The sequence below is a fragment of the Camelus dromedarius genome, chromosome 10 (genome assembly GCF_036321535.1).
Source record: "Camelus dromedarius isolate mCamDro1 chromosome 10, mCamDro1.pat, whole genome shotgun sequence".
Lineage (NCBI taxonomy): Eukaryota > Metazoa > Chordata > Mammalia > Artiodactyla > Camelidae > Camelus > Camelus dromedarius.
Window position 1 is genome coordinate 46,433,319 of NC_087445.1, and position 24,189 is coordinate 46,457,507.

The 24,189-nt window shown below is 39.1% G+C and overlaps 2 protein-coding genes across 5 annotated transcripts in view; both read left to right on the plus strand.

The window, feature by feature from the left end:
* Positions 1–24,189, plus strand: part of LOC105102307 (protein unc-13 homolog B) — a 166,962-nt gene that overhangs the window by 73,344 nt on the left and 69,429 nt on the right. For all 4 annotated transcript variants that reach the window (XM_064490301.1, XM_031449968.2, XM_010995624.3 and 1 more), the window contains 2 exons: positions 10,728–11,042; positions 13,175–13,265. In XM_064490301.1, the coding sequence (XP_064346371.1) occupies positions 10,728–11,042; positions 13,175–13,265 (406 nt within the window). The remainder of the gene's footprint in view (positions 1–10,727; positions 11,043–13,174; positions 13,266–24,189) is intronic.
* LOC116152678 (uncharacterized) lies at positions 143–9,116 on the plus strand. The gene has a single exon (XM_031449959.2). It carries the CDS (start codon positions 158–160, stop codon positions 8,618–8,620), a length of 8,463 nt encoding a protein of 2,820 aa, XP_031305819.1. The 5' UTR covers positions 143–157; the 3' UTR covers positions 8,621–9,116.

Here is a 24,189-nt window from a genome sequence, read left to right on the forward strand (position 1 = left end):
AAGTTGTTATAGCTGTTCTTTTTCTGATGTGGAAAAAACTTTTTAACTCATTGCTGTAATATTTATTTAAGAACAGGTGGATTTCCTTATCATATCTTTTCAGTCTTAATGGTTTTTATCAAACTGACAATTTTACTAATTCTAGTTTTCTCATTGAATGTGCACTAAATTTTGTAATTTGTTTCTTCCTTTTCTTTATTTCTTCTTTTTTCTTTGCCTTACTATTCCTCTGATTTTATCCCTTTACATCAGACAAGGCTTGCAGGCCCCAAATGACAAAATTAGTATTATTTCATCTTTCTCTGATGTTGACTATGAAGAACAAGAAGGTATACATAAGGAGATAGAGGGGAAGATACCACAGCTGTGTCTAGAAAACGATAACATAAAGGAAGCAGAGGTAAAAGAAGTGAGAACTCTTTCAAAAACTGATAAATATTACAGCCAACAAATACAACCAAAGTACAAGGATTGGAAAAAGATATCATCTCAAAGCCAAGAAACAGAATTCTCTACAGCCTTTAATTATGACCTTAAGTTTGAAACACCTGCTTTCTCCTGGTATCCTCAGAAATATGATACAATAGATAGGAGAAGGAAAAAGACACCCATATACAGTCATTTTGAAGACACTGAAAGAAGGCAATATGATGATAGATTAGGAACTAAGACTAACTTCAAAAGTACATATCCTAACACTGAACATTGTAACCTTTGCCACATTGAAAAGAAGGAGCAAAATTACCCAGTTTTGCATCCCTACAAAAATGGATATGTGGTTAAGAGTGGTATGTGGACCACTAACTTGGAAAGTCATGATTATAATCTTCCTGGTTGTTTTAAGAACTGTGAAAAGTCATCTGGCTTAAACCAACATGTCACTAATTTCACTCCATTAGATATTTTTGAAGATTCTACCAGCAGTACATCTGATGAACTTCTGGGTTCCCCTGTTTCTGATAAGCAGGAAGATTTACAGTCACCACCATGTCGTCCATCCAATGTCCATCATATTGGAGGCTTTCCAGAAGAATATTATGTAGCAAATCCTGCATTCCCATCACAAAGGATGAATTGTGATACAAGCACACTTGGAGATATATCTGCATGCCCCATGGCAGAGGTGACCCCTTCTTCTTCTATTGAGGAACCCAAGGAGGACTATATTGATACAATGGATGAGCTTCAGTGTTTGGTAGAAACAGTGTCAGAATATTTAGCAGAGAAGGAAGAGGAGATTAATAGATTTGGTTCCCTTTCAAAAACTAAAAAGACACTTAAACACAATAGTACTGTTAATAGTGCAGAACAGAAAATGCCTGGGGATCAAATACCACCTTTAAACATTGTCAAGAATGACAAGGACAAGGCCATCTCTTTTCCTGAGCTGAATGGAGTGAAATGTGCTGTGGGTTCTTTATTCAGTTCACTCACAGAAAAGGTGGGTTCAGGCACAAAGCATCTAACAACCTCTGTGGAAAAGCTGGTTTATTTGGTTCCAGAGAAAACAGAAACTCTTAATCAAACAGAGACAGTAAATTTGGGATCTAGACCCAGAGCCAAATCAGTATCGGAGAAGGATCCTTCCATACAATCTCCATCTCCATTATCTTCTCAAATAGTTGATAAAAAGGACTCTGACAGACCTGACAAAACCTCTGAAAATGAGCACACGGACAGTAAAACTGGAAATTTGAGCTTTCCGGATCCAACAGAAACTATTGAAAGGGACTCAACTCTACAGAGTCAGAGTTCAGTTATAAAGTCTGTTTTCAGCATGCTAAATCCACTAAAGATCTTTTTGGAAAAGGATGAAACCAAAAAAGACGATGACCAGAACAAGCCAACAAGAAAGGAAAGCTTTGTTGTGTGTAATTCGGAGTCAAATCAAAGGGAAGATACCCTTGGCAATGACAGTAGCATTATAGCTTTAGATAGGAGTGATGGGAAAACTGCAGACTGGTCCCAAATGTCCATAAGTGACGATCTATCACCTTCCCATGCAGCCATGGAACCTTCAAATTTAGCTAGTCCTGCAAGTAAGAAAGATGATGTTGAGAGCCTGTTGGAAAGAGAACCCTGTACAGATCTGCCTTTATTCCCAGATCAACCAAAACTATGTGCCAAAGATACTTCAGGACATTCTTGTATAGCCACCAGTAGACCTGCAAATAAGGAGTTATCTTCAAAGCCATTAGAGGGGAACAAAATCACAGGTGATGATGACTTCCTTGAGCCACTCAGAAAATCCTTTAGCCAGTTTTTGCTCACTTCCCCCGAGACCTGTTCAAAGGAAACTTTGTCAGACTTTATGAAAATTCACCAATTGGAGGAAGATGGATGGGAAAGGGGCCCTAAGAAAGATGGACATTCCTTTTCCTTTAGTGGAAAACTACATATTCCATTTTTCAAAGTTCTTAGTCAGTCTGAAAAGCAGCAGGATTTAAGAGAGAAAGGAAGCATTTTCCCTTTGTTTAAATTTTCTTTCATGGACAGCCATAAAACTGTCAATGACCAGAGTTTTCATGGCTCAGCAGTAACCACTGATGAAGAGACCCAAAGAAGCTCCCATGAAAATGATAAACTTAGTTCAGTAAAACCTAGTTCAGTCCCAAATATTGATAACAATCTAGGGAAATTTGGTGATACACAGACATCTAATAAGAGTGACCAAATAAATAGTTCTGAAGATGCCATACTTAATAAAATGAAGTCTGATTCAGCTCCAAATATTAACAGTGATCTTGGGAAATTTGGGAATATACAGGAATTAAACTCAAATGACCCCACAGCAGTAGAGAACTGTGAAAGAGATACCTTAACCATTCCTGGAGTTGTGTCCAAAAAACATATGCCTTCAGCTTCTTTAGGAGAAAGTAAGATTGTTACACAAATGACATCTTTAACAGTACCAGACTCTTCATTAGCATTTACTTCTACCATTTCAAAACCCACCTTGGTTAGTGAAATGAGTGAAGACAAACTTGTAGATAAAGCTTCCAAGAAAAGAACCCAAGGAGGCCTTCTTTCTGGTCTGTTTAGCCGATTTTCTTCTTTTGAAAATGTGTCTAGTCAAGAAGAATTAAATTTGAAAAAAGATGACTCTCATCACAGGAATAATACCCCAAGCTTATTCTCTGGAATATTTAACTTGATATCTAATAGCAGTATGACTGATTGTAAACTAGGTGAAACAAAGTCCATGTCTTTGGGTGACCTAAAGGGTTTGAATGAAAGTAAGCATTTATCCTTGGTTGAGATCCCTGTTACTTCATGTGTGACTTCTGAGAACCAGAGGAACCAGGAAAAACAAGAAAATTCTGGCTTCATAAAAAGTTGCTTATCTTCACCTAAAGAAAACATACCATTATCTGATGCTTGGGTTGATAATCATCATTGCCCTCCTACATGGAAAAATAAACAAAGTGAAAAGAATTGCCCCTCTTCTGAGAACAGTGTACTTCACTGTGCTCCAATGGCTCAACAGGATGTTTTAGAGAACTCTTTGGATAAGAGGCAGACACAAAACCATGTTCTTGGGGCAAAACTACATGAAAATTCTAACAAGTTAAGTTCACCTCTACTAAATTCTAACATTCTTAGTAAGTCCAACCATTGTCAGGATTTTGAAGAGATGAATAATCCTTTCTCTCATGAATGGGACTCTGATATAAAAGATTTGTCTAAAAATTCCAGAAAACTTCAGCCAGTTTATTATATGTTGAATCAAAATACATTTCCATCAGTCGATGTTTTCCAATGGTCTGACTCAGAAAACCGAGCAATAAATTTTTGCCAAAAAGATCAAAATGCAAATATCTTGGAGTGGAGAACAAATCCAAACAGTGTCATTTGGTGTGACTTACCATATGAATCATTCAACCAGTTAGCATTTAATGAAGATTACTTCTTAAGAGGTGATATGTGGGCAGCTAACTCAATATATGGAAATTCTTATTATCTTCCAAGTAATGATCCTAAGAATTCACTAGAAGAATTGCCCATTGACTTAAGTTGTTCTTCAGGTTATGAGAAGATTACATGCCCCATAGTTGATCTAGACTCATTAAGAATGGGTGAAAGCTTTGTTTTCTCAAGTGTTGGTTATGAATACCAGGAATGGTTGTCATGTCTTGAAAATGGAGTGTGGTGGCCATCAGAGAATGGAGATTATGGATATTTTATGTTCCATGATGGTCAATATATATATTCTTTCCTTACTGATTCTACTGGGCAGTATGCATATTTATTTATACCTGATTGTTCTCATGAAGAGTATTTGAATTATGATTTACAAACAAATGATCTATCAGATATTATGTTGGATGATAGCATTGTTTCTGCTTATAGTTTTAAAGCATTTGACAAGGAAGATGAATTACTGTGGTATGTTGAAGAGGAACAAACTGATGACCCTCTTGATTTATCTGTAGTTTTGCCACGAAGTGATGGACCAATGTATTTAAATTCAGGAACCTTTTCACAAGTACTTGAAGAGTCAAATTATAGCCAAAGGGATAAACCATTAGATTTTTCAGGCTATAATCCTCAGAAATTTAAAGGAGATTTTATATCTTTTGAAAAAAGGCTATGTGGTTCTGAAGATTCTGAATGTACATTGGATCTTAGAAATCAGCCCCAAACTATTGGTAATCTTGTCATAAATAAAAATCAAATTATAAAGGGAGATAATCAGCCTCTAGCTGAGGATTTATCAGTCCACCTTTCCAGTTGGTTCCACTCTTCTTCTGAAGAAGCTGCCTCTTTGGTTCATCTTGAAAATAATACTAATATCCCACAGCAAACCGAAGAGATGTCATCATTGAACAAAGTGCCTTCATTATTTTCTGCCTTGAGTTCTTCGATTGGAAGTACTTTGCATTTTGGTAAGAATGAATCCTTGGATTCTTCGGCCTTGCAGAAATTGGATCAGCAGTCAAACTTAGCAGAGCTCACAAATGATGGTCTTCAGTCATTAATATTGAGTAAGCAACTAGAGAGTAACTCCCAAAATGAGGAAGAAAGCCTTCTCAAGAAGGATTCAGAAAGACAAATAATATCCAGTGTTCAGCTACCTGAATTTGCTAAAAATATGAAGCAAGAATTCCCTTTAAATAAAAGCGCTCATGTGAAAAAACAAAGTTTGTTAAAATCTGTTTTCCAGGTAAAGCAAACAACTTCTCAGGCTAAATCAGATACAGAAGATGACAAGATGTTCACAGCTGACTCTGTTTCAATTCCTCTCGTATCACAGTTTAGTAGGGATGAGCACAAGAACTGTGAGCCTCCCCAGGACCAGTCTTCCAAAGAATCTGAGAGAACGTTATTTAAAAGTGCATTGAAACTCTTTGATCAGGGAGAAGACTCTTCAGTAAGTGCAATAGCAAATGAGAAACAGGCATCTGGATTTTTGAACCTCTTTAAATCCCAGGTGAATAAAGAAGGATCACCAAATTTAGAAAAGAATGGTGATAAAAATAAAAAGATATCATCGCAGGGAAAGAATGAATCTTCTAGGGTTTCAAATTTTTTTGGTACCCTTGGGGATTTCTTTAAAACTAATATATCTCCTAAACAGACAACTGAAAATATGTCTGTTTCTTCAACGACTAATAAGGATGCGGTCAAGGCAGGTCCTAATCCCACGCAGCTTACTAGCCAGGATGTTGGGAACTTTCCTGCTGCACCAGTTTCCTCAAAAAGGAAGATTAGATACAGAAATCTGAACAAGCAGACTACTATTGATGACAGTGGGCTAACGGAACCATCAGCTGGGGAGATCCAGGGTGATCATTTGACTGGGGAAGAGACACCCTCCAGAGACCACCTAATCCAGCAGTCACCAGCTTCATCTTTCTTAACAGGTTGTCTCAAAGAATCTTCCAAAGATTCTTCGGTAGAAACTAGCAGTGTGTCTGCAGTGACGGAAGTTCCAAGAAGTGATAAAATATCTTTAGATACTCTGAGCAGGAAAAATTCAAATGAACAAGATCATATTTTTGACAAAGACCAGAGTTTTTCCACTGCCACAACATCTCCATCCCAATCAGAATTGCCAACCAGAAAGAGTATATTTTCTTTCTTGGCTGGATCTGAAAAACCTGAGAACAGAGCCTCTGCTGCTCTACCAAGAACCAGATCTCAAGGAGAAGGGCTCTTCAGTCTTCCCTCCTTTTTTTCCACTGCTAACTCAAGCAGCAAGAAGGATGCCTCTCCTAAGAGCTCTTTCAGTTTCTTTAGCTTGTCCTTTTTGGATGAAAAGCAGCAGACTCCTGGGGGAAAACACAGCCTTTCAGCTGTTGCTCCAGTGACTTCTCAGCCCTGTAAGAAGCCAAGTGTTTCTGTAGACAGGGGTGGTACAGTGTCTAGAGAAGGTTCCAATGGCAATAGAGATAGCATAGTCCAGGAGGTAGTTCATGAGCAGCAAATGGCTTCTTTTGTTTCCATTAGCAACACCACTGAGGTTACCCTTCCTGCAGATGAGCTCAATGTAGAGGAGGACTATCAAGGAAAACTAGGTTTCAGTAAAGGACTAGGAACATCTTCAGCAGATTTTCCGATAAATCAGTCACAAAAAGACATTGTTCCTCATTTATCAGGATTTCAGGCACAGACTGAAACACTACTCATTGGTCCAGAGACCCTGGAGGTATCTCCCCCTGAAGAAGAGGCTTTTTTACAGGAAGCCTTTCCAAGAGACTCACCGGCCAACTCTTTTTCACATGATAGCCATTTGGTTGAAAATCTCAACAATTTAGATACGTGTACTAACTACCACCAAAATGAAAGAGGCACCAGTGACCCATTGAACTTGCCAGTAGAAAAGGTCTCTAATGAGGTCTTCACAGAGATCCTGGAGCCAGCCTCTTTCTCTGTGGAGCCAGGGTGTACAGGGCACCTCCAGAGTCAAGATACAGATAAAGAGGAAGACAAATCAGTGTTGGACTCTTCAGTAGAAATGTTTTCAGGGTTTGTGACCAAAGTGAAATCTTTCTCTGGGTCCTTAATTGAACCTCCTAAAACTTTCTCTGGACTTTTCTCCTCTCCTAAACTTCCAAAGAAAAACTCCTTTTTCTCTCTTTCTTCTGGTGTATCATCTCAGCCTCTCAAAGGTGAGTTATTTGGAATTTTTAAAAGTCCCAAACCAGAGACATACCAACAAGAATCATCTGTCCCAGCTACTACATGGCTTCCAAATGTTAGTTCCAGAGATGCTGTAGGATCAGTACCTCCGGAAAATTTGTGGAAAGAAGCTGCCTCTGGAGCACTCAAATCAGAATCTATTGACAGTGACTGTAGAATGACTGTGGTTAGTGCAAAGTCAGACTCGGAGACCTTGATGGATGATCCTAAACTAACAACTGAAATGGAAAACAGTAATATCCCTGACAATATTCCAGAACCCCGAGGTTCTGAGATCATAGAGGCTGCATCTTCTGTCTCAGGGGATGATACTGGGCAAGGAGTATTATCTCTAAGTGATGAAGGAGACATGGGGATATTGCAGGGCACAGACACAGAGGCATCACTGGAAGCAGAGCATGTCTCATTACCAACACAATTGCATCCAGATCCTACCTGGATTACCAAAGACCTTCCTCCTCCAGTTCAGCCACCTCTTCCTCTTGAGCCAGAGCCAGATATGCAGTCTGCCTCCACAAGCCGAGACTTAGAGCTACAGGCAGCCAATTCACTAGAAACCAATACTACGCTGTTCACTGAGGCAAGTGTTGGCCAGAGTGCTGCACTAGAAACCCAAGGGTACCTTTCCCACCCTCTGCTGGAGGAACCTGTGCTTTGTGCCAAAGAAAGCTATGGGTTACCTGATGGCCAGAAAGAGCCACCTGCAGTTTCCCAGGAAACAGAGCAGCCAAGTCCTCGTTTTGAGATCCCAAACATAACCAGTTGGCCAAAGCTCCGGTTCCCATCCTCTGCTACTGATTATGGGAAACCACTGAGCTCTTTCTTTTCCTCACCTTCCTCCTCTGGCAATAGAGCAGAGACTGGTTTAATGTCCAGTTTTAAGAAGTTGTCAACTCTGTTTGAGGGAGGTAGTGAGGGGAAAGGGAGTATAGTGGCAAGTGATTCAAAACTAAGGTTTGGAAAGAAGCTGGATCTTTCATTCCCATGGCCAAAAGAGAACAAAGGGGACCCTGAACAAATGCCTACAGAATCTTCCTCTCCAGTTTTGGTTATCAGCAGTGATCAAGACCTTAAATCCAGTGAGGCTGACAAAACTTTGGAATCTTTGCAAATGTCTGGGCCAAGTACTGAGTCAGTTAAGGTCTTTCCTCAGCCCTCTGGGACCTCTGAGCAGCTGGAGGCCAGGCCAAGTATATGTGCTCATGAGTTTTCAGGGTCTGGAGAAGTGGAAAACCAGCAGGAAATCCCAACATCTGGAGAGCACTGGGGTACCAAAGATAACCTCTCTGACCCAACCTGTCCTTCAGGGGGTTGTGGGGAAGAACTCTGCACCATCTCTGAGCTACTTCACCAGTCAGAAACACGTGAAGAGGAGGCAGAGCCTGCTAGCACTGACTCTGTTTCGAATGTACAGCAGCCAGTTACTCTGAGTAACATCAAGGAACCAAAGACCAGCAAAAGGCCTGTTCTCAACTAAAGCATCATAAATGATTTTAAAGAATTGACCATTTATGATGCAATGACTTAGTGGTAGATGAATCATAGCCTGCTTATTATCCTTCCTGTGTATCCCCAGCACCTGGTTTTTCATGTTAATTAGGGGTTAAGTAACAAGGAATAATGTGTGGGTATTGTCCTCTTCTCTTCTCCCTATCAAATGTAATTCATTTATTGGAACAAGGAGCTTCCTGCTTAAGGGAAAGGCTGGGTCCTGGGATTTAATCACTTTGGTTTGCTCTGCCTTGTATAATGTAGAATGGAGAAGGGAGGGTGACAAGGGGCAGCAAATTGTTGAGTGACATATATCAGTTACAGCCACATGATAGGCTAGAATGCTTTCTTGGGCCTTCGGCACTTATATCTGTAATAGCTGAGAGAGACCTACTTTACTTTTCCAAGTCTTCTAAGATGCTTTCTCCAGTGGCAATTAGAGTATTAAGTAAAATGCAAAGTGTGAAGGATGGCTTGGGCTAATCTATACTATATATCCTATTCCATATGTTTTTGCACAGCTTCTTCCAGTCTCTGCCTTTTATTTCCCATGAGATTGGTGTCTGATAAGTGCTTTGAGTAAAGTCTCACAGAAGCTCAGGACTATCGTTTGCTGTTCTTCAGTCTGGAGCATTGTGCAGGGTTCATCTGCAGTGGGTACTACTGTCCCTTAAGAAGAAGAAGCATCATACAGGGTAGTTTAAGATTGCTGCCATGAACTCTGGCCCAGACTGGTCCAAAGAGGCTGGGCGAGGACTTTGGAGATTGTGCATACACATACGTGTATTGGGAACTACTCAGAACAGTGACCTCATAACTGTTCTGCTGCCATGAGATGAAGAAGCAGAAATCAGCCTGAAAATACCAGACAATTGGGAGTAACTACAGGGAAAATATCACTGGAAAACAGTGATTTACCTTCATTTGGCCAAGAGTAAGCATAAGCCCTAAAGTTAAAGGCTTGATTCTTTGGCAAGGAAATTCCTTGTCCTTTTGCATGGAGGCTTTCCAGCAGGATATCAGAAGTAAAATGAGGGCCCCTGACTTGGGGTGGAATCAAATGGGCTGGGAAGGATCATGTAGCTCATCCCCAAGTCCCTCTATTTTGAATAGATCTGAACCCCTTAAATTCAGTATATGACTCAAGAGAGTAGCTTCTGAATACTGCTCTTTCTGGTTACGATTCACTGCCACTTTCTCTGCTACAGCTGCTGTCTCTTATAGCAGGGGAACAAATTTCCTTTCTGGGTATAGGAATGCAGGTGGTCAAGAGAGGGTTGGCCTGGTCTCTCTTCAGATACAGAAATGGATTAACATGTCCCTGACTCATATCCTGGAGTTGGATTGTGTCTACTTTATCCAAAACTGAGCCATGTCCTAAGAGCAACTCAGTTATGGATGATAGGTTCCTCATCTCCCTGTGCTGCCAGGGATAGCACTGTAATGTTCATATTGATAAACCATTCCCCTGAGGGATTTCTTGATCCTAGCCTCCATTTCCCGATGGTTTCCATTACCTCATTATGCAGATGGCTGAGAGGTAATTGAAGGAATGTGCTCACTCTCGTTTGCTCATTCTGAGGAATGACTTTTTTTTCCCCTGAGGAATGACATTTACATTTACAATTTTGGAGGAAGAAAGGGGGAACTCAATTTAATAAATAATAGAAAAAGGGAATAGAGTTCGTCTATACGTTTTATTTTGTAAGAATTAGAAAACTTTAATCATAGCCACTGGACAAGTTTCTTTAGAAGTCCAAGTAGAGAATTTGGGGCATAAACAACAGATTATTAATAATTCTTCATCCTACTTACAAATACCACATTAAGATAAAGTATTCTTCAAAGTCAATTGCAGGGACGAGGTTAAGTGCAGGAACCCAACATGTTGTGTTATCTTTCCTGTTATGTATGATTTAGCTGAGTAGAAATTAGATCTTATAGATTGTGAAGTTTGATCCTCTCTTCCCAGCAACCACCTGTTTGTGATCCTTGCCAGTGGTAGAATTATTATTTTATAGACTTATCCATTATTTTTCTCTGGTTCCTGGTTTGTATTTATTTACTAATCTGTCTTCCTCTCATTCTCACAGCCCCACCAGCAGTAGTAGGTATGGCTCCTCCTGTAATGTGAGTCAAGGAAGCTCTCAGCTGAGTGAACTTGACCAGTGTCATGAACAAGATGATGATCGTCGGGAGAGGGACTCGATTCATTCCTGCCACAGCTCTGGTAGCTTCTCCAGAGATGGCCAAGTGGGTTTTGGAGAACAAGAGAAAGTCTTGGAGGTGACGGGTGAAGAGGAGAAGGAAGGAGCATGTGAACCCGAGGATATGAAAGAAGATGCCACAACCCATCCTCCCCCGGATCTGGTGCTACACAAAGACCACATCCTAGGCCCCCAGGAGAGGTAGGTGATGGCTACCCTAAGGAGCTCACATGGTTTCCTCAGTACCTGCCCTGTGGTATTGCTGAATAGAATAAGTGCTTTTGTTTGTTTCCGTACAGCTGGGTGTGGTGGTGATCAGGACATTGAGGCTTATCTCTGAACTGCTTCCTTTGATTTTTGGTGTAATTCCAAGGTATTTTGAGGGTCTCTGAAGAACATTGTAGCAGCAGTGTACCAGGCCTTCTTAAGTCTGTAGTTCTTGGCTTACTAGTTGACCCACATATCACAGCCTCTGAGTCTGGTACTGACCTGAGCCCTGTAGGTCATTTCATTTAGAGGAGCTGCTTTGAATGAAATAGGCTTCCCAGCCTATTGTTTAAATTTCTTTTGTGAATTTTGTTTTTTATTTGTTTGTTTTATTATTGTTATATTTTTTCCTGGCTAAGAAAACCAGGAGAGAGAAGAAAGAATTAGTCTAGAAGCCAGATCTAACCCACTCTTCTGTCTCCCCAGGGCCTAGCAGTGTGCCTGGCAGTTGGTACCCATAAGAAGGAAAATTTAAAACTTGTCCTTTTAATAGTCATGTAATGAAGCTTAGTACAGAGTTTGAGTTGTTATTATTGAGCTAAGTTAGTCAGTAGAAGTGCTGATAGGTTGGGGCAGAGCAGGGTTTCTCAGTCTTGGCCCTATTGAAATTTTTAGTCAGATATGTCTTTGTTATGGGGAGCTCTTGCATGCACTGTGGGATGTTTAGTGGGATCCCTGGCCTCTGCACGCTAGATGCCTGTAAACCAAAAATGTCTCCAGATATTGCCAAATTTCCCCTGGGTGGCAAAACTGTTCCCAGTTGAAAACTGAATTCTCAAATTTCAAGGTCATGGAAAGATCAGAGCAGTGAATGCTGATTATGAGGTAAAAGTTAGAGAATGGTTGGTGCCTCTATTCTACTACTAGAAGATAGAAACTTATCTTCTCTTTGTTTTCCTGATTTTTAATCATCTTTGGTGGCTTATCTAGTAGACAAGACATCAGGCAGACTGAGTTCTGGACCAGCTTCTTTACTAGATTGATGACCAACTGAAAGATGGCTCTTTGTAGACCTTGGACTTTGAAGATGCTGTTGTATAGATAGAGTTCTTGGTCAAGCAGTGGAAGTGCCCTGCACAGACATTTGTCTTTGTCTACTGGCTCAGTCCTCTCAGATCCTAGCTGTGCAAGTGATGTCCAGGTCAGTTTCAGAAGTGCCCACAAATGTTTTAAAACAATTGACCCAGTTAGGTGGCATCAGAGCCTAGCATATATTATATGTGTCTAGATGGTGGGTGCTTGTTTGCTCCCTTGGCAGTAGATCCCAATGGGAGGGAGGAGAAGCGTCATCACCAAGAATTAACCACTATTCCACAGTTAAGAACCTGGATGATGATATGCTCTAATACAGGGTAGTGTTCTGTCTCAAAACTACTTTGTTATATTTATTGTTTGTTTCACTGAGGGTGTTCCTGAGGCAGCTCAAGTAACAAGATCACAGCAGGAAAAAGGCTTTGCTTCTCCTCCCCTTCTTTTATGAGGGAATTAGGTTTATTTATTTTTATTTTTTAACAGGGGTACAGGGGATTGCACCCAGGACCTCGTGCATGTCTGCTCTTTTTCTTATCAGTTTGTTGCAGTCTAGGAATTGGTAAGCATTCTAAAATACTTAGTGGAGCAGGAAGGGTTTGCAGGAGCAAAATTCTGCCTTAAGGATGCTATGTAGCCCCTTCAAGGGAGGCTGGTGGTCTTGAGAGGTAGGATGGTAGGGTTACTCCACACCTCTCTGCATGGTTCCAATGCTAGACATTGACTGAGAGCCCTTGTCATTGCACCTAGTATCCTAATCCCTGACTGCCCCAATGAGCTGCCTCACTGGATGAGTGGGAAAGGGGGAAGAAAGAAAGGGAACAGATGAAAAGCTAAAAGGAGTTGTCATTTTTAGAGAGGAATTTTTTTCACATTGGATATTCAGGACTATACTGTTTTAGTGGCCTGAATCACTAGACAAGTATGGGCATGAATACAAACCTTTTTAATTTTAGATATTTGGCAGTTTTGCCTTGAGCACTGTCATCTTGTGGTCTGGGCTTATTTTTAAGGAACACTTTTTTCTTTATTACAAGTGTTCCCGAGGAGAGTGCATCTTCACCGTTTACCCAAGCCAGAGCACACTGGATCCGAGCAGTTACCAAGGTTCGACTCCAGCTGCAGGAGGTAGGAAATCTGTTCTGGTTCTAGCTGGGACAGTTTTTCCTTTGAAATTGGGGGACATATGGTGCCGAAGAAGCAGTCAGTGATTAGTCATCTTACAGCGTGCTTCTGGGAATGCATGACAAGTAAGCTAGAGCCTTAAGAGGTGGGGAGGTGGACTTTGGCTTCTTTCTATGCTGATTAATGGAAATCAAATAGACCTAGTGGGTTGAGAGCCTGAAGATAATATTAAATACTATTTTCAGTACCATTATCATGTATGAGACCACTTTATTTTGAGTTTAGGACAGGGGGCTATTTCAAGACCTCTTAGAGTCAGTTGTTGTCTCCTTTGGCCAGCCAATTCAAGTACCACAGGCTGACCTTTACAGAGCCAGAAATTTTACTCAGAAATCTAGTGTTCAGAAATTTCTGTGGGCTTCCCTAATTTAAGGCCCAAAGCATCAACACTAATCAACATTAATATCTGAAACAATACAGAAAAGCAAAAACAGAAATCTTTTTTCATTTTCAGTGTTGGAAGTTTGAAGTGTCCTTATCTGTGTGTCAGGAGTCAGTCTTTAGGCAGAAAGGACATTTTTAAATGATGACAAGTGGCTATCAGTATTATAATAGTTGGCAGATATTAAAAATGCAAGCATGCTTACAAGTATAAACACACTTAAAAAGTAATTTACTTTGAAATAACTTCAAACTTACAGAAAAGTTGCCAACAAAACAACAGTATAAAGAACTCCCATATCCTCCTCACCAAGATGCTCCAGTTGTTGACATTTTACATTTGCTTCATCACCCTCCATCCTTTATGATTAATCTTTTTCTGAATGATTTGAGAGAAAGTTGGAAGTTTCGATGTTCTGTCACTCCTAAATACTCCTATTTGTATTTACCAAAACACAAGGCTACTCTCTGATATAACCACAATATAACTACCCAGATCAAGAAATCAACCACAACACTGTGATCAGTACCTCATGCAAATTTTGCCAACAGTCCCAACAATGTCTCTTTTCTGGTCTAGGATAAAATCCAGTCTGACATGTTGCACTTAGTAGTCATGTCTCTTAATCTCCTTTAATCTGGAATAATTCCTTAGTCCCTCTCATCTTGGACAGATAGTACAGGCCTTTCATTTTGTAGCATATTCTTCATTTTGGGTCCATCCAAGTGTTTCCTCATGTTCAGACTCAGGCCATACTTTCTTCACAGGCATTACACAAAAATGACATTGAGCTCTTTTTAGTAAATTGCATCAAAAAAGTATATGTTGTATTGTCAACCTGCCCTACCCCTTGTAATGTTAACCTTAATCACCTAGTTAAATTTGTATCTGCCAGATTTCTCTACTATACAGGCACCATTTTTCCTTTTGTAATTGGTAAGTGTTTTGTGGTGCAATACTCTGAGACTATGTCAGTATCTTGTTCCTCATCAAATCTCCACATACCAGCTGAATATCCATTGATTACTCCTGTCTGAATCTACTGCCACTAATGGTGGTTGCCAAATGTTAACTTTTCTGTTTCTGTTACCAGAGAGTAGATTCTTGTCTCATCACCTAAAGAATTCAGAGATGAGACATGGAGATCAAAAAAGTAAAGTGAAGATTTATTTTAAGTGATAGGATGCTCTCAAGGGGAGAGCAGGCAGACTCAGGTGAGTTCTGCCCTGAGTTTCTTTGGCAAGCTGGTTACACAGGTTGTAAAAATGAATGGGCAGAATATTCATTGGAGAGGGAGGGGCTTGGGGTTATATTCCCTGATTTTTCATTCTAGCTCCAGCTTCCTGAGGGAAGGAGGGATTTTTGTCCTTATTTAGTCTTGATTGGAAGTGTTATGGCGTTGGTGCATGTCGGGTACTTTTTACCTGCAAGGCCAATCTTATTGTAATGAGGGCACAATGAGCGAAAGCTTACGTTGTGACGCTGGAGATTGCTGCCTCTTCCCATCTTCCTTTGTTTGCCTCCCGGACACTTGTCACCTCAAAATGTGTGGTTTCCTATCAGTCCAGAGGTTCCTTCTTTTCTTTGTCTGCCTAAGGACCCCCATTGTTCACAAAATGTATGGTGTCCTACCATCTGGCCTGTGCGCCAACCCCTCTATCCCCTCATTTCTCTGTTCATATCTAGCTATCTGCCTGCTCTAACATTTCCATTATCGTTTCTACATTCATTAGTTGGCATACAGTAGTAAGAAAGAGATTTTCCTTTTTTCCTCATCAATTTTTTATTTCTAATTTTTCAGAAGTGTCTCGTAATTCTTATAAAGGAAAGTAATCTCCTTGTAGAAAAAAAGTTCTGAATGAGAAAAACAAGAATATATTGGAGCAGTTTGCTATGACTTTTTCTTTTAAGAGGCAATTCAGAGTCTCTCAAAAAGAATAGCTAAAAACAGTTGCCAAAGCTTAAAATCATTTAGAGAAAAGCATGGTTTATTTAAGAGTAACCAAGAACCATTGCAACTTAATGGAATAAGAGAACAACAGTAAATATATTCTTAACACAGGTAATGTGATTGGAAGCTGATTGGATGTGGCCAAGAGGAGGAATATAAGCCAGAGTTTAAAGAAGGATCTGATAACAGTTTATGATAGAGGCTGAAGTACACTATTTATACTAGAGATGAGATTTGCTGGCAGATTCATTGAGGATATGAGATAGTAGGAAGGATGGCACCGAGGATTTTTTTTCCTTGGGTAATTGAAAGTTCTACCTATCTGCCCTAAGATGCTAATTTTTGTTAGTTTCTTATTATAGAATTTCTTTATATATGAATATAAGCAAGCAAATATGAATATAAACTCTACTCCCGCCCCCTCCCTTTTTTTCAATAAAAGATGGTATATTATACACACTAGGAACATCTTGCTTTTTCACTTGGAGATCCTTCCATATTAGCTCTAAGAGAATTTTTTTCTTTTTTTTTTTAAACAACTGCATAATATTTCACTGAATGAATGTACTGCAAGTATGTAACTAGTCTTCTATTGATGTTCATTTTGCTGTTTGTGGTCATTTTCTATAAGAAGCTATGTTGCAAAAGATTACCTTTTACATATGTCATTTTGCATGTGCGCAGGTATATCTGAGGGGGCTTATGTTTATAATTTCAGTAAATATTGCCCTAAAACAAAAAAGGTTTATTTTGCTCATACTATACTTGTCATTCTGTGTGTCAAGGAGTTCTGCTTTAAGTTATCTTCTCTGCAATCCAGGCTAAATATTTAGCCAGCTTCTAGGACATTGCCAGTATTTGTGGTAGATGGAAAGAAAAGATAACAAATGAAAGAGAATATAGCAAATTGCACTCTGGCTTTTACAACTTCTGCCCAGGAGATGCAGTATGTCACTTTTGCTCACATATCCCTGGCTAAAGCAAATTATGTAACCCTGTCTAACTTCAAGCGCATGGTATGGTATACCTTGAAATAGATAGAGAAAGATATTTGTAAACAGCTTTTTTTCTTCCCCAACTTACACTCTTACTGGTATGAGGGTGCTTTTTTTCTTCCCAAACCCACCAACAGAGTGACTTGTTAAACTTTTGGATTTTCGCTTATCTTCTAGGCAATGGTGTCTCAGTTGAGTTTAAATTTGCATATGTTGTTGTTGGTAAAGTTAAGCATGTTTTCGTATAAATAAAGGCTATTACTTTTCTCTGAACAGTCTATTTGTATTCTTTGCCTATTTTTTTCCTTTGAGGTTTTGATTACCAGGAGGTTTTTTTTTTTTATTTTTTTTATTTTTTTTTTTTTACTGTTTTAAGGAAGTTAATTCTTGCCTGTGGTATGAGTTGCCAATATTTTTTTCTCAATGTACCATTGATACTGGAAGAAAATGGGGTAGGAGAGGATGGCCATGTCCCAGGCCTTGGGCAAGTCCCTGGGGCACATCCTGCTAAGTAAGGGTCCTTGGCGTTCTACAGGAAAGAATTCAAGAGCGAGCAGTAGTTGAGTAAAAGTAGATTTATTCAGAAAGATGCGTACTCCATACAGAGTGCGGGCTGTCTCTGAAAGCGAGGGAACGAGAGGCCGCGAGGCATGGTGTTGCTAGGTTTTATAGTCTCGTATGTTTTTCATATGGGTTTCATAGTTTTTGATAGCTTCATATACTAAAAAGTGGGAGAATTCTTCCAACTACTTTGCGGAAGGGGCTGGGATTCCCAGGAATCAGGCCATTGCCCAGTTTTTGACCTTTTATGGTTAGCCCCTGAACTGTCATGGAAGTGACATTTACCATGCTAATATATTACTATGAGCATATAATGAAGTTCAAGGTCTACTGGAAGTCAAATCTCCTGCCATCTTGGGCCTTGGGGTCTATTGGGAGTTAAATTTTCCACCATCTTGGTGCTAATTCTTATGTAATTCTTTTAATGGTTATGCCCTTCCTCCTTCCCTCCTGTCTCAACCATTGAAATAAAGTTTTTTGACCTTAATGAGCCACATTTTCCTAAACCAGAAAATGGGGAGAAAAGTAGTACCTTTTTCTTAGGATTATAGGTTATCTATTAAAACTATGATTTAAAAAGAAGAAATTTAAAAATACATGTATATATATACTTCAGTTACTCCACGGTGCCTTCATGATAAAATAAAACTATGATCTAGCTCATTGTGACTCACATTGTTATTCATGGACAAGGTCCAGTCCAGGAACTGTTTGGTTCTAGTCTTTAATGAAATAAGTACTGAAGTTGAAAGTGAGCACTTAGAGGCAATTTGGATTGCCATGACATCAAGCACATAATTAGTGGCCTTGTCTCATTGAATAGGGTACAGACCAAAAATATCAGTCTGTGACATATTGTGAATAAAAAACCAGATCCTTCATAAAGAAGAATTTGGAAAGCACTGATACAGACCCTATGTGCCTTTCCAGTCTTACTTCTTTCTGCTTCTTTGTCTAGTCAACACTTCCAACATAAAGATTTTTGTTTTTCAAAGTACTCACTGTTTCCCATGCATGGAATACACTTTCTCTTTCTTCACCTAGCTAACTTTTCATTCACATCTTTAAAAACCCAATCAGGTGTTAGTTTTTTGGGTGAAACTTCCACACGCTGTGCATATAGTTGTCCCCACAATATCCACAGTTTCGCTTTCTCCAGTTTCGGTTACCTGCAGTCAGCCATGATCCAAAAATATTAAATGGAAAATTCTAGAAATAAACAACTCATAAGTTTTAAATTGCATGCTGTTCTGAGTAGTGTGATGAAGTCTTGTGTTTTTCTGCTCTATCCTGCCCTGGATGTGAATCATCCCTTTGTCCAGTGTATCCCACCCATTAAGCACTTAGTAATCATCTCAGTTCAATATCATGATGCTTGTGATCAAGTAAGCCTTATTTTACTTAATAGTGGCCCCAAAGGGTAAGAGTAGTGATGCTGGTAATTCAAAGAGAAGCTGTATAGTGTTTCCTTTAAATGAAATGGTAAAAGTTCTTGATTTAATAAGGAAAGGAAAAAAATCATATGCTGAGGTTGCTGAGATCTACAGTAAAAACGAATCTCCTTTCCCTGAAATTGCAAAGAGGGAAAAAGAAAATTTGTGCTAGTTTTGCTGTCACACCTCAAACTTCAAAAGTTATGGCCACAGTGTGTGTGATGAGTGCTTAGTTAAAATGGAAAAAGCATTAAATTTTTACAACAAGTTACTTTGAGAGAGAGGTCACGTTCACTTAACTTTTATAACAGTATACAGTTGGCCCATTAACACAGGTTTGAACTGCATGGGTCCACTAATGTGGATTTTTTAAAAATAAATACTGCAGTCCTTCACAATTTGTGGTTGGTTGAATCTGCAGATGCAGAACCTTGGATATGGAAGGCCAACTATGGGACTTGAACATCCATGGATTTTGGTATCCGTGGCGGGTCCTGGAACCAACCCTCCATGGATATTGAGGGACAGCTGTATTGTTATAATTGTTCTATCTTGTTAATTATTGTTGTTGATCTCTTACTATGCCTAATTTATAAGTTAAACTTTATCATACGTATTTATATATACAGGCATCCACTGGGGGTCTTGGAACAAATCCCCTCTGGATAAGGGGAGACTACTGTACTTTTGCTAAACTGACATTTACTGTGATGTAATGGGGTTACTTGTTTTCTGTTACATCTTTTCTGTGTACTTGTAAGATCCCTGAATGCCAGGGCTGTGCTATTTATTGGTGTTCTAGAGCCTAATATAGAACCTGGCAGAGTGTTTAGCCAATCTTTCATGGATGCTTAAGCAGCCAGAAAAGCCCATTAGCATTTCCACGGAAGTCTCCATGTACTTCTTTATCTTCTCTTAATTAATCCTTTAAAGTTTTTTTCCAAGGCCTAGCACCTAAAGCCAATAACAGTAAAATGTTAACATTGTGTTGTATAATTTTTATATACATTAATATAAAGTTACTAAGTTTGGTCTATACTGTGTGTGGTCTTAAAATTTTTCTGACTAGGTGTTTTTTTGAGCTTTATTCTGGGTTATTAAATATTTTTTAAAAGCACGCTTTAATGATTATTAATAGGTTATAATATTCTATCATGTGGGTGTTCTTTAACAATTCCTCTTGTTTCTTTACTTTTACAAATATTGCTGTGATGAGCAACATTATGCATAAGTCTGTTTTCATTTCTGATTATTTCTTCATTTTCTAAAAGCAGATTCAATAAATTGCTGAGTTTAAAAGTGTATACATTTTAAACACTTGGGATAAACTTCTGCATGTGTTTTCAGAAAGGTTTTTCCAGTTTGTACTTTTAGTATTTGAATGTGCCATACCAACATGGAGTATTACCATTTTAGAAAATTTTTGCTAATTTGGCAGAAGAAGAATGGTATCCCATTGTTTTAATTTGCATTTCTTTGATTATTTGTGATTTAAATGTTTCCCATAAGTTATAGGTCATTTATACGTCTTTAACTGATAGTGCATTCAGTTGGCTTTGAGGAATTGCCATATGAGCCTAGCTACCCTTATGCCATTCCTGTAAAATTGTTAGCAACTTGAGGGAAGAGGTCATATAGGTCATCTCAGATTCTGGGCTGGCTGAGTACCTAGCCATACATCCTTAATAAGTGTTTGACATTGCTAATGCTGATGAGGCAGTAATGTTGGTAATGTGGGTGGAATGGATGTGAATCTGTACCTTATTTGGCTTAGCTGCAGAAAAATCTGGGGGAGGAGGTGAGACTTTTTAGCTCTAGAAACAGAGACTGTGGTGGCAGCAGGTGGGTGGGTGTTCCAGGTGGAAGGGACAGTGAGGGAGAGGCATGGAGGTAGGCCATGAGGAAGCCTTGACAGAAGCTCTTGGGTTGCTAAAGAAGGCTGACAGAGAAGAGAGTTAGTAAGCAAAAGTAGAACTGAGCAAATAGATTAGAAGGTGCGTGTTTAAATGGCACCATCCCAGGAGATCCAAGATTGCAGCCAGTCCCTCTGAGAGATGGATCAGCATTTTCTCAAGGAAGATAGTTAAGACAGGGAACAAATAGACTGTCTCCTGTAAAGTTCTGTTCTTACTTGTGACTCTCTCCCAAGCAAAGAGACTTCCTTCTTGTCCTATTATTGAAACCCTAAAAAAGGAATTCCCCTGGGGAAAATAATAAAGTTCAAGCCCTTGAAGACCCCATCTCTTAGGCTTAGTTGCACCAGGAAAGCACTCTTGGTATAATTTTAAACTCCAGGATTTTGCTGTGGTCGTGGTTGCCTACCTTAACTCCTACTACCTCAGCTCTTTGTCCTCATGGAGACCACATTTATCCCTCCCTTTTCTCACAGTCTCTCAGCCTTCTCTCTAACCATTGCTACTTTAACACTTATAAAACAAAAACTAAAACTAAAGAATGTTTTGAATAAGTAATTGTAAAAATAAAAAAAAATACAATAAGAATATGTATAATGCGAATTTCCCTCCTCCTTCAGACTTCCAGGCCTATAGTCCCCATCTCCCTCATCTCATTGTTATCTGTGTCTTACAAATCGATGCAGAGATAATCTGTGCATTTATAAGCATGTACGTGTGTTTATCACACACACTGTCCTTCACCTTTTGTTCATTTACTGCTATATCTCAGAGATTTTTCCTTCTTACCACAAATAGAGCTACTGCATTTTAAAAATAGCTGCATAGTATTTTTTTCTGCGGCTGTATTATAATTTGTATACTCTGTTCTTTATTGGTAGATCTTTGTTTCTGATATTTTGCTATTACAGCAGTGTTGCAGTATGAATCCTGTAGTAAGCCTGAATACTTCCAGACCTCTCTTGACCACAGCTTTTAGCATCCCTCTTAAACTTTATGGTAAGCCCTGCCCAAGAACAGGCCCTACTACTGTGTCAGAAACAAAGGAGGCTTCTGTTGGACAAGGGCTGCTCCCAACAGGCCTCTTCTGTCCTATGGCAAACTGTGGAGTCCTTACCTGATACCTGAGACTGATAACTGATAACTTCTCTACTGACTGAAGCCCTTTTGTGGGGAAACTGCCTTTTTTTTTTTTTTAATGCCCCATGTATTACTGGATTAGGTGTGAGGCTTGGTTTTCTCTAGCTCTCTCTGCCACTTTGAGGTCATTACTAGATCCTCACATAATCTGTTTTCATATCCACATTTGTTGTTGCAGTTAGGTCCCAAGTTTTGCATAACTCCCCATTCATTCATTGAAAATTTTAGTATATGCATCAGAGTTTTCCTTCTAATCTCAGCTACCACCATAGTTGTCATCGTCGTCATCATCACAGTAACCACATTATTGAATACTGTTACTGTAAGTGCTTTACATGCATTACCAATATGAATTTCTACAAGAATTCTATGAATTATGCTTTTGTTATTAGGCCCATTTTATACATTATAAAACTGAGGTTTAGAAAGATAGAAACTTGTCCAGGGTCACCTAGCTGGGAAGAGTTAGAACCAGATTCAAATCTAGACCTACTTCACTCCAGAGCCTATGTTTTTGGCACTACAGGGCTCCAGTTTCTAGAACTGTTAATAGATTCTTTGTCATATGATAGTTTCATGATCAAAAAAGTTTGGAAAACATTGAGTTCTAGTAGAGTGTAACACCAACAGATTGCTTTATTGAAGGATTTCTCAGAACTTAAATATACTTAGGCTTATTGTGATTCTTCAAGAAGGGAATAATATAATTCATGGTTATCACAAACTTTTTTGACCATGAAACTCTATTTTGGAGATCCCGCAGGACTCATTTTCCAAGGAATATACTTGGGGAAAGTCTATTTTTCCAGTCTCAGATTATTTCATTGTCATTTCATTAAAACTACGTCAGTCTTTGAGCTCATAGCTACCTAATCCAGTGGTTGTTTTTAAGTCTTTATCTTATTGGACTTTGCTGCAGTATTTGACACTCCTGCACACTTCTTCCTGTTTTTATGTTTATGAAACCATCCCCAATGTTTATCTTCTCTGATCTCTCTTCAGTCGTCCTTTTCTGATTCATCTCTGCTTACTTCTTAAATGTTCGTCTTTTGAGGGTTCTTTCCTCAGTCCTATTTTCATACAACTATACATTCTTTCTAAGAAATCTCATTCATTATGTCACTTTATAACCACTACTCATATGTAGATTGCTCTCTTGTATGTATGTCTGGCCCAGACCTCCGTCCTGAACTCTAGACCTGTATTTCTAGCTACTTCTTGTACACTCACTTCTCCCATTAACATCCCAAATTCAGCTTGTTCTAACCAAAAGACATCATTTCTCAAAACCTGTTTTGTGTCCTGTATTCTGTTCCTGTGCTCCCTAAACTAACGCTGAACCCACTAAATGTGATTGGGCTCTTGAGAAGTAAGAGAAAGCAAAGCCATCCTTTCTATTATGCAGGAGAATTAGTATCGTGAGTTTCTCTTATCTTTAAAGGGAGGGAAGGATAAGGTATCTGTCTTGTATACATAATAGGCACTCTGTAAATATCCTGTTGACAGGATGAATGAAAAGGATTTTGAGTAGAAAATCTAGTCCCTTTTCATTCTGGGCAGTTATTTTGTGGAACAGAATGAGGAGGGTTCTCTTGCCTAAAAAAGTCTCTGAAAAAGGAGAGGTCATATCCATACTTGCTTGTGGTCATTTTGGATTGAGAAATGTTTCTATAATCCTTAAGTTTCATCTTTCCAGCCACCAATAGCTATGGCTTCTCCCTCCCCTCAACAGAAAGCTTGCTTCTTTTTCCTCTCGCTGTTCTAAGATGAAATAGAGACAAAGATACTTTGCTTTGCTTTGCATACTCTTGCAGCCTCCTCATCCAGTCCTACTTCCACACCATTTCCTCTCAGTGGACTGAAAAGGGAAAGGGTATCTCGTTCCCCACCCCTCCTTTTTTTTTTTTTTTTTTTGAAGGCAAAAAATATCTTTTTAATTGAGATATATAATTTATGTAACATAAAACTTACCATTTTAAATCTTGATCTTGGACTTCTAGCTTCCAGAATTGTTAGAATAAATTTCTGTTTCTCAAACCACCCAGGCCATTGTATTATGTTATGGCAGCCCTAGCAAAGTAATACTTTTCAGGGCAGAAGGGGAAGAAGATGGCACAGAAGCTTCAGTGTTCCTCACGTGTGAGTCTTTTTTTCCTGAGGTCTAGTTGGTGGGAAATATGTTCTTGAGGCTGGTATTTGTGGGCTCATTCATGATATCCAGTGAATTTTGTCTTTATTTACTCTTATCCCTATTATTAATAACATTTAGGACTAAACTAGCAACAGAAAGATCTGAGTCCTTGCAGTAGCTTAGTCTTAAAATCGGAGGGAACTTGAACAAAGTATTTCCTATTTCTTAGTCTCCTCAACTATAAAATTAGGGATAATAACTGTCTCCTCTCACAGAGTTTTGATGAGATCATAGAACAATGCATTTTTGACGGCAAAGCTTTGTAAACAATTGCTTTAGAGTCACCAATGGGCCTCCTATT

Excerpts from the sequence above, each read along its gene's own strand:
- LOC116152678 (XM_031449959.2), top strand. The coding sequence starts at position 158 with ATGTGCACTAAATTTTGTAATTTGTTTCTTCCTTTTCTTTATTTCTTC.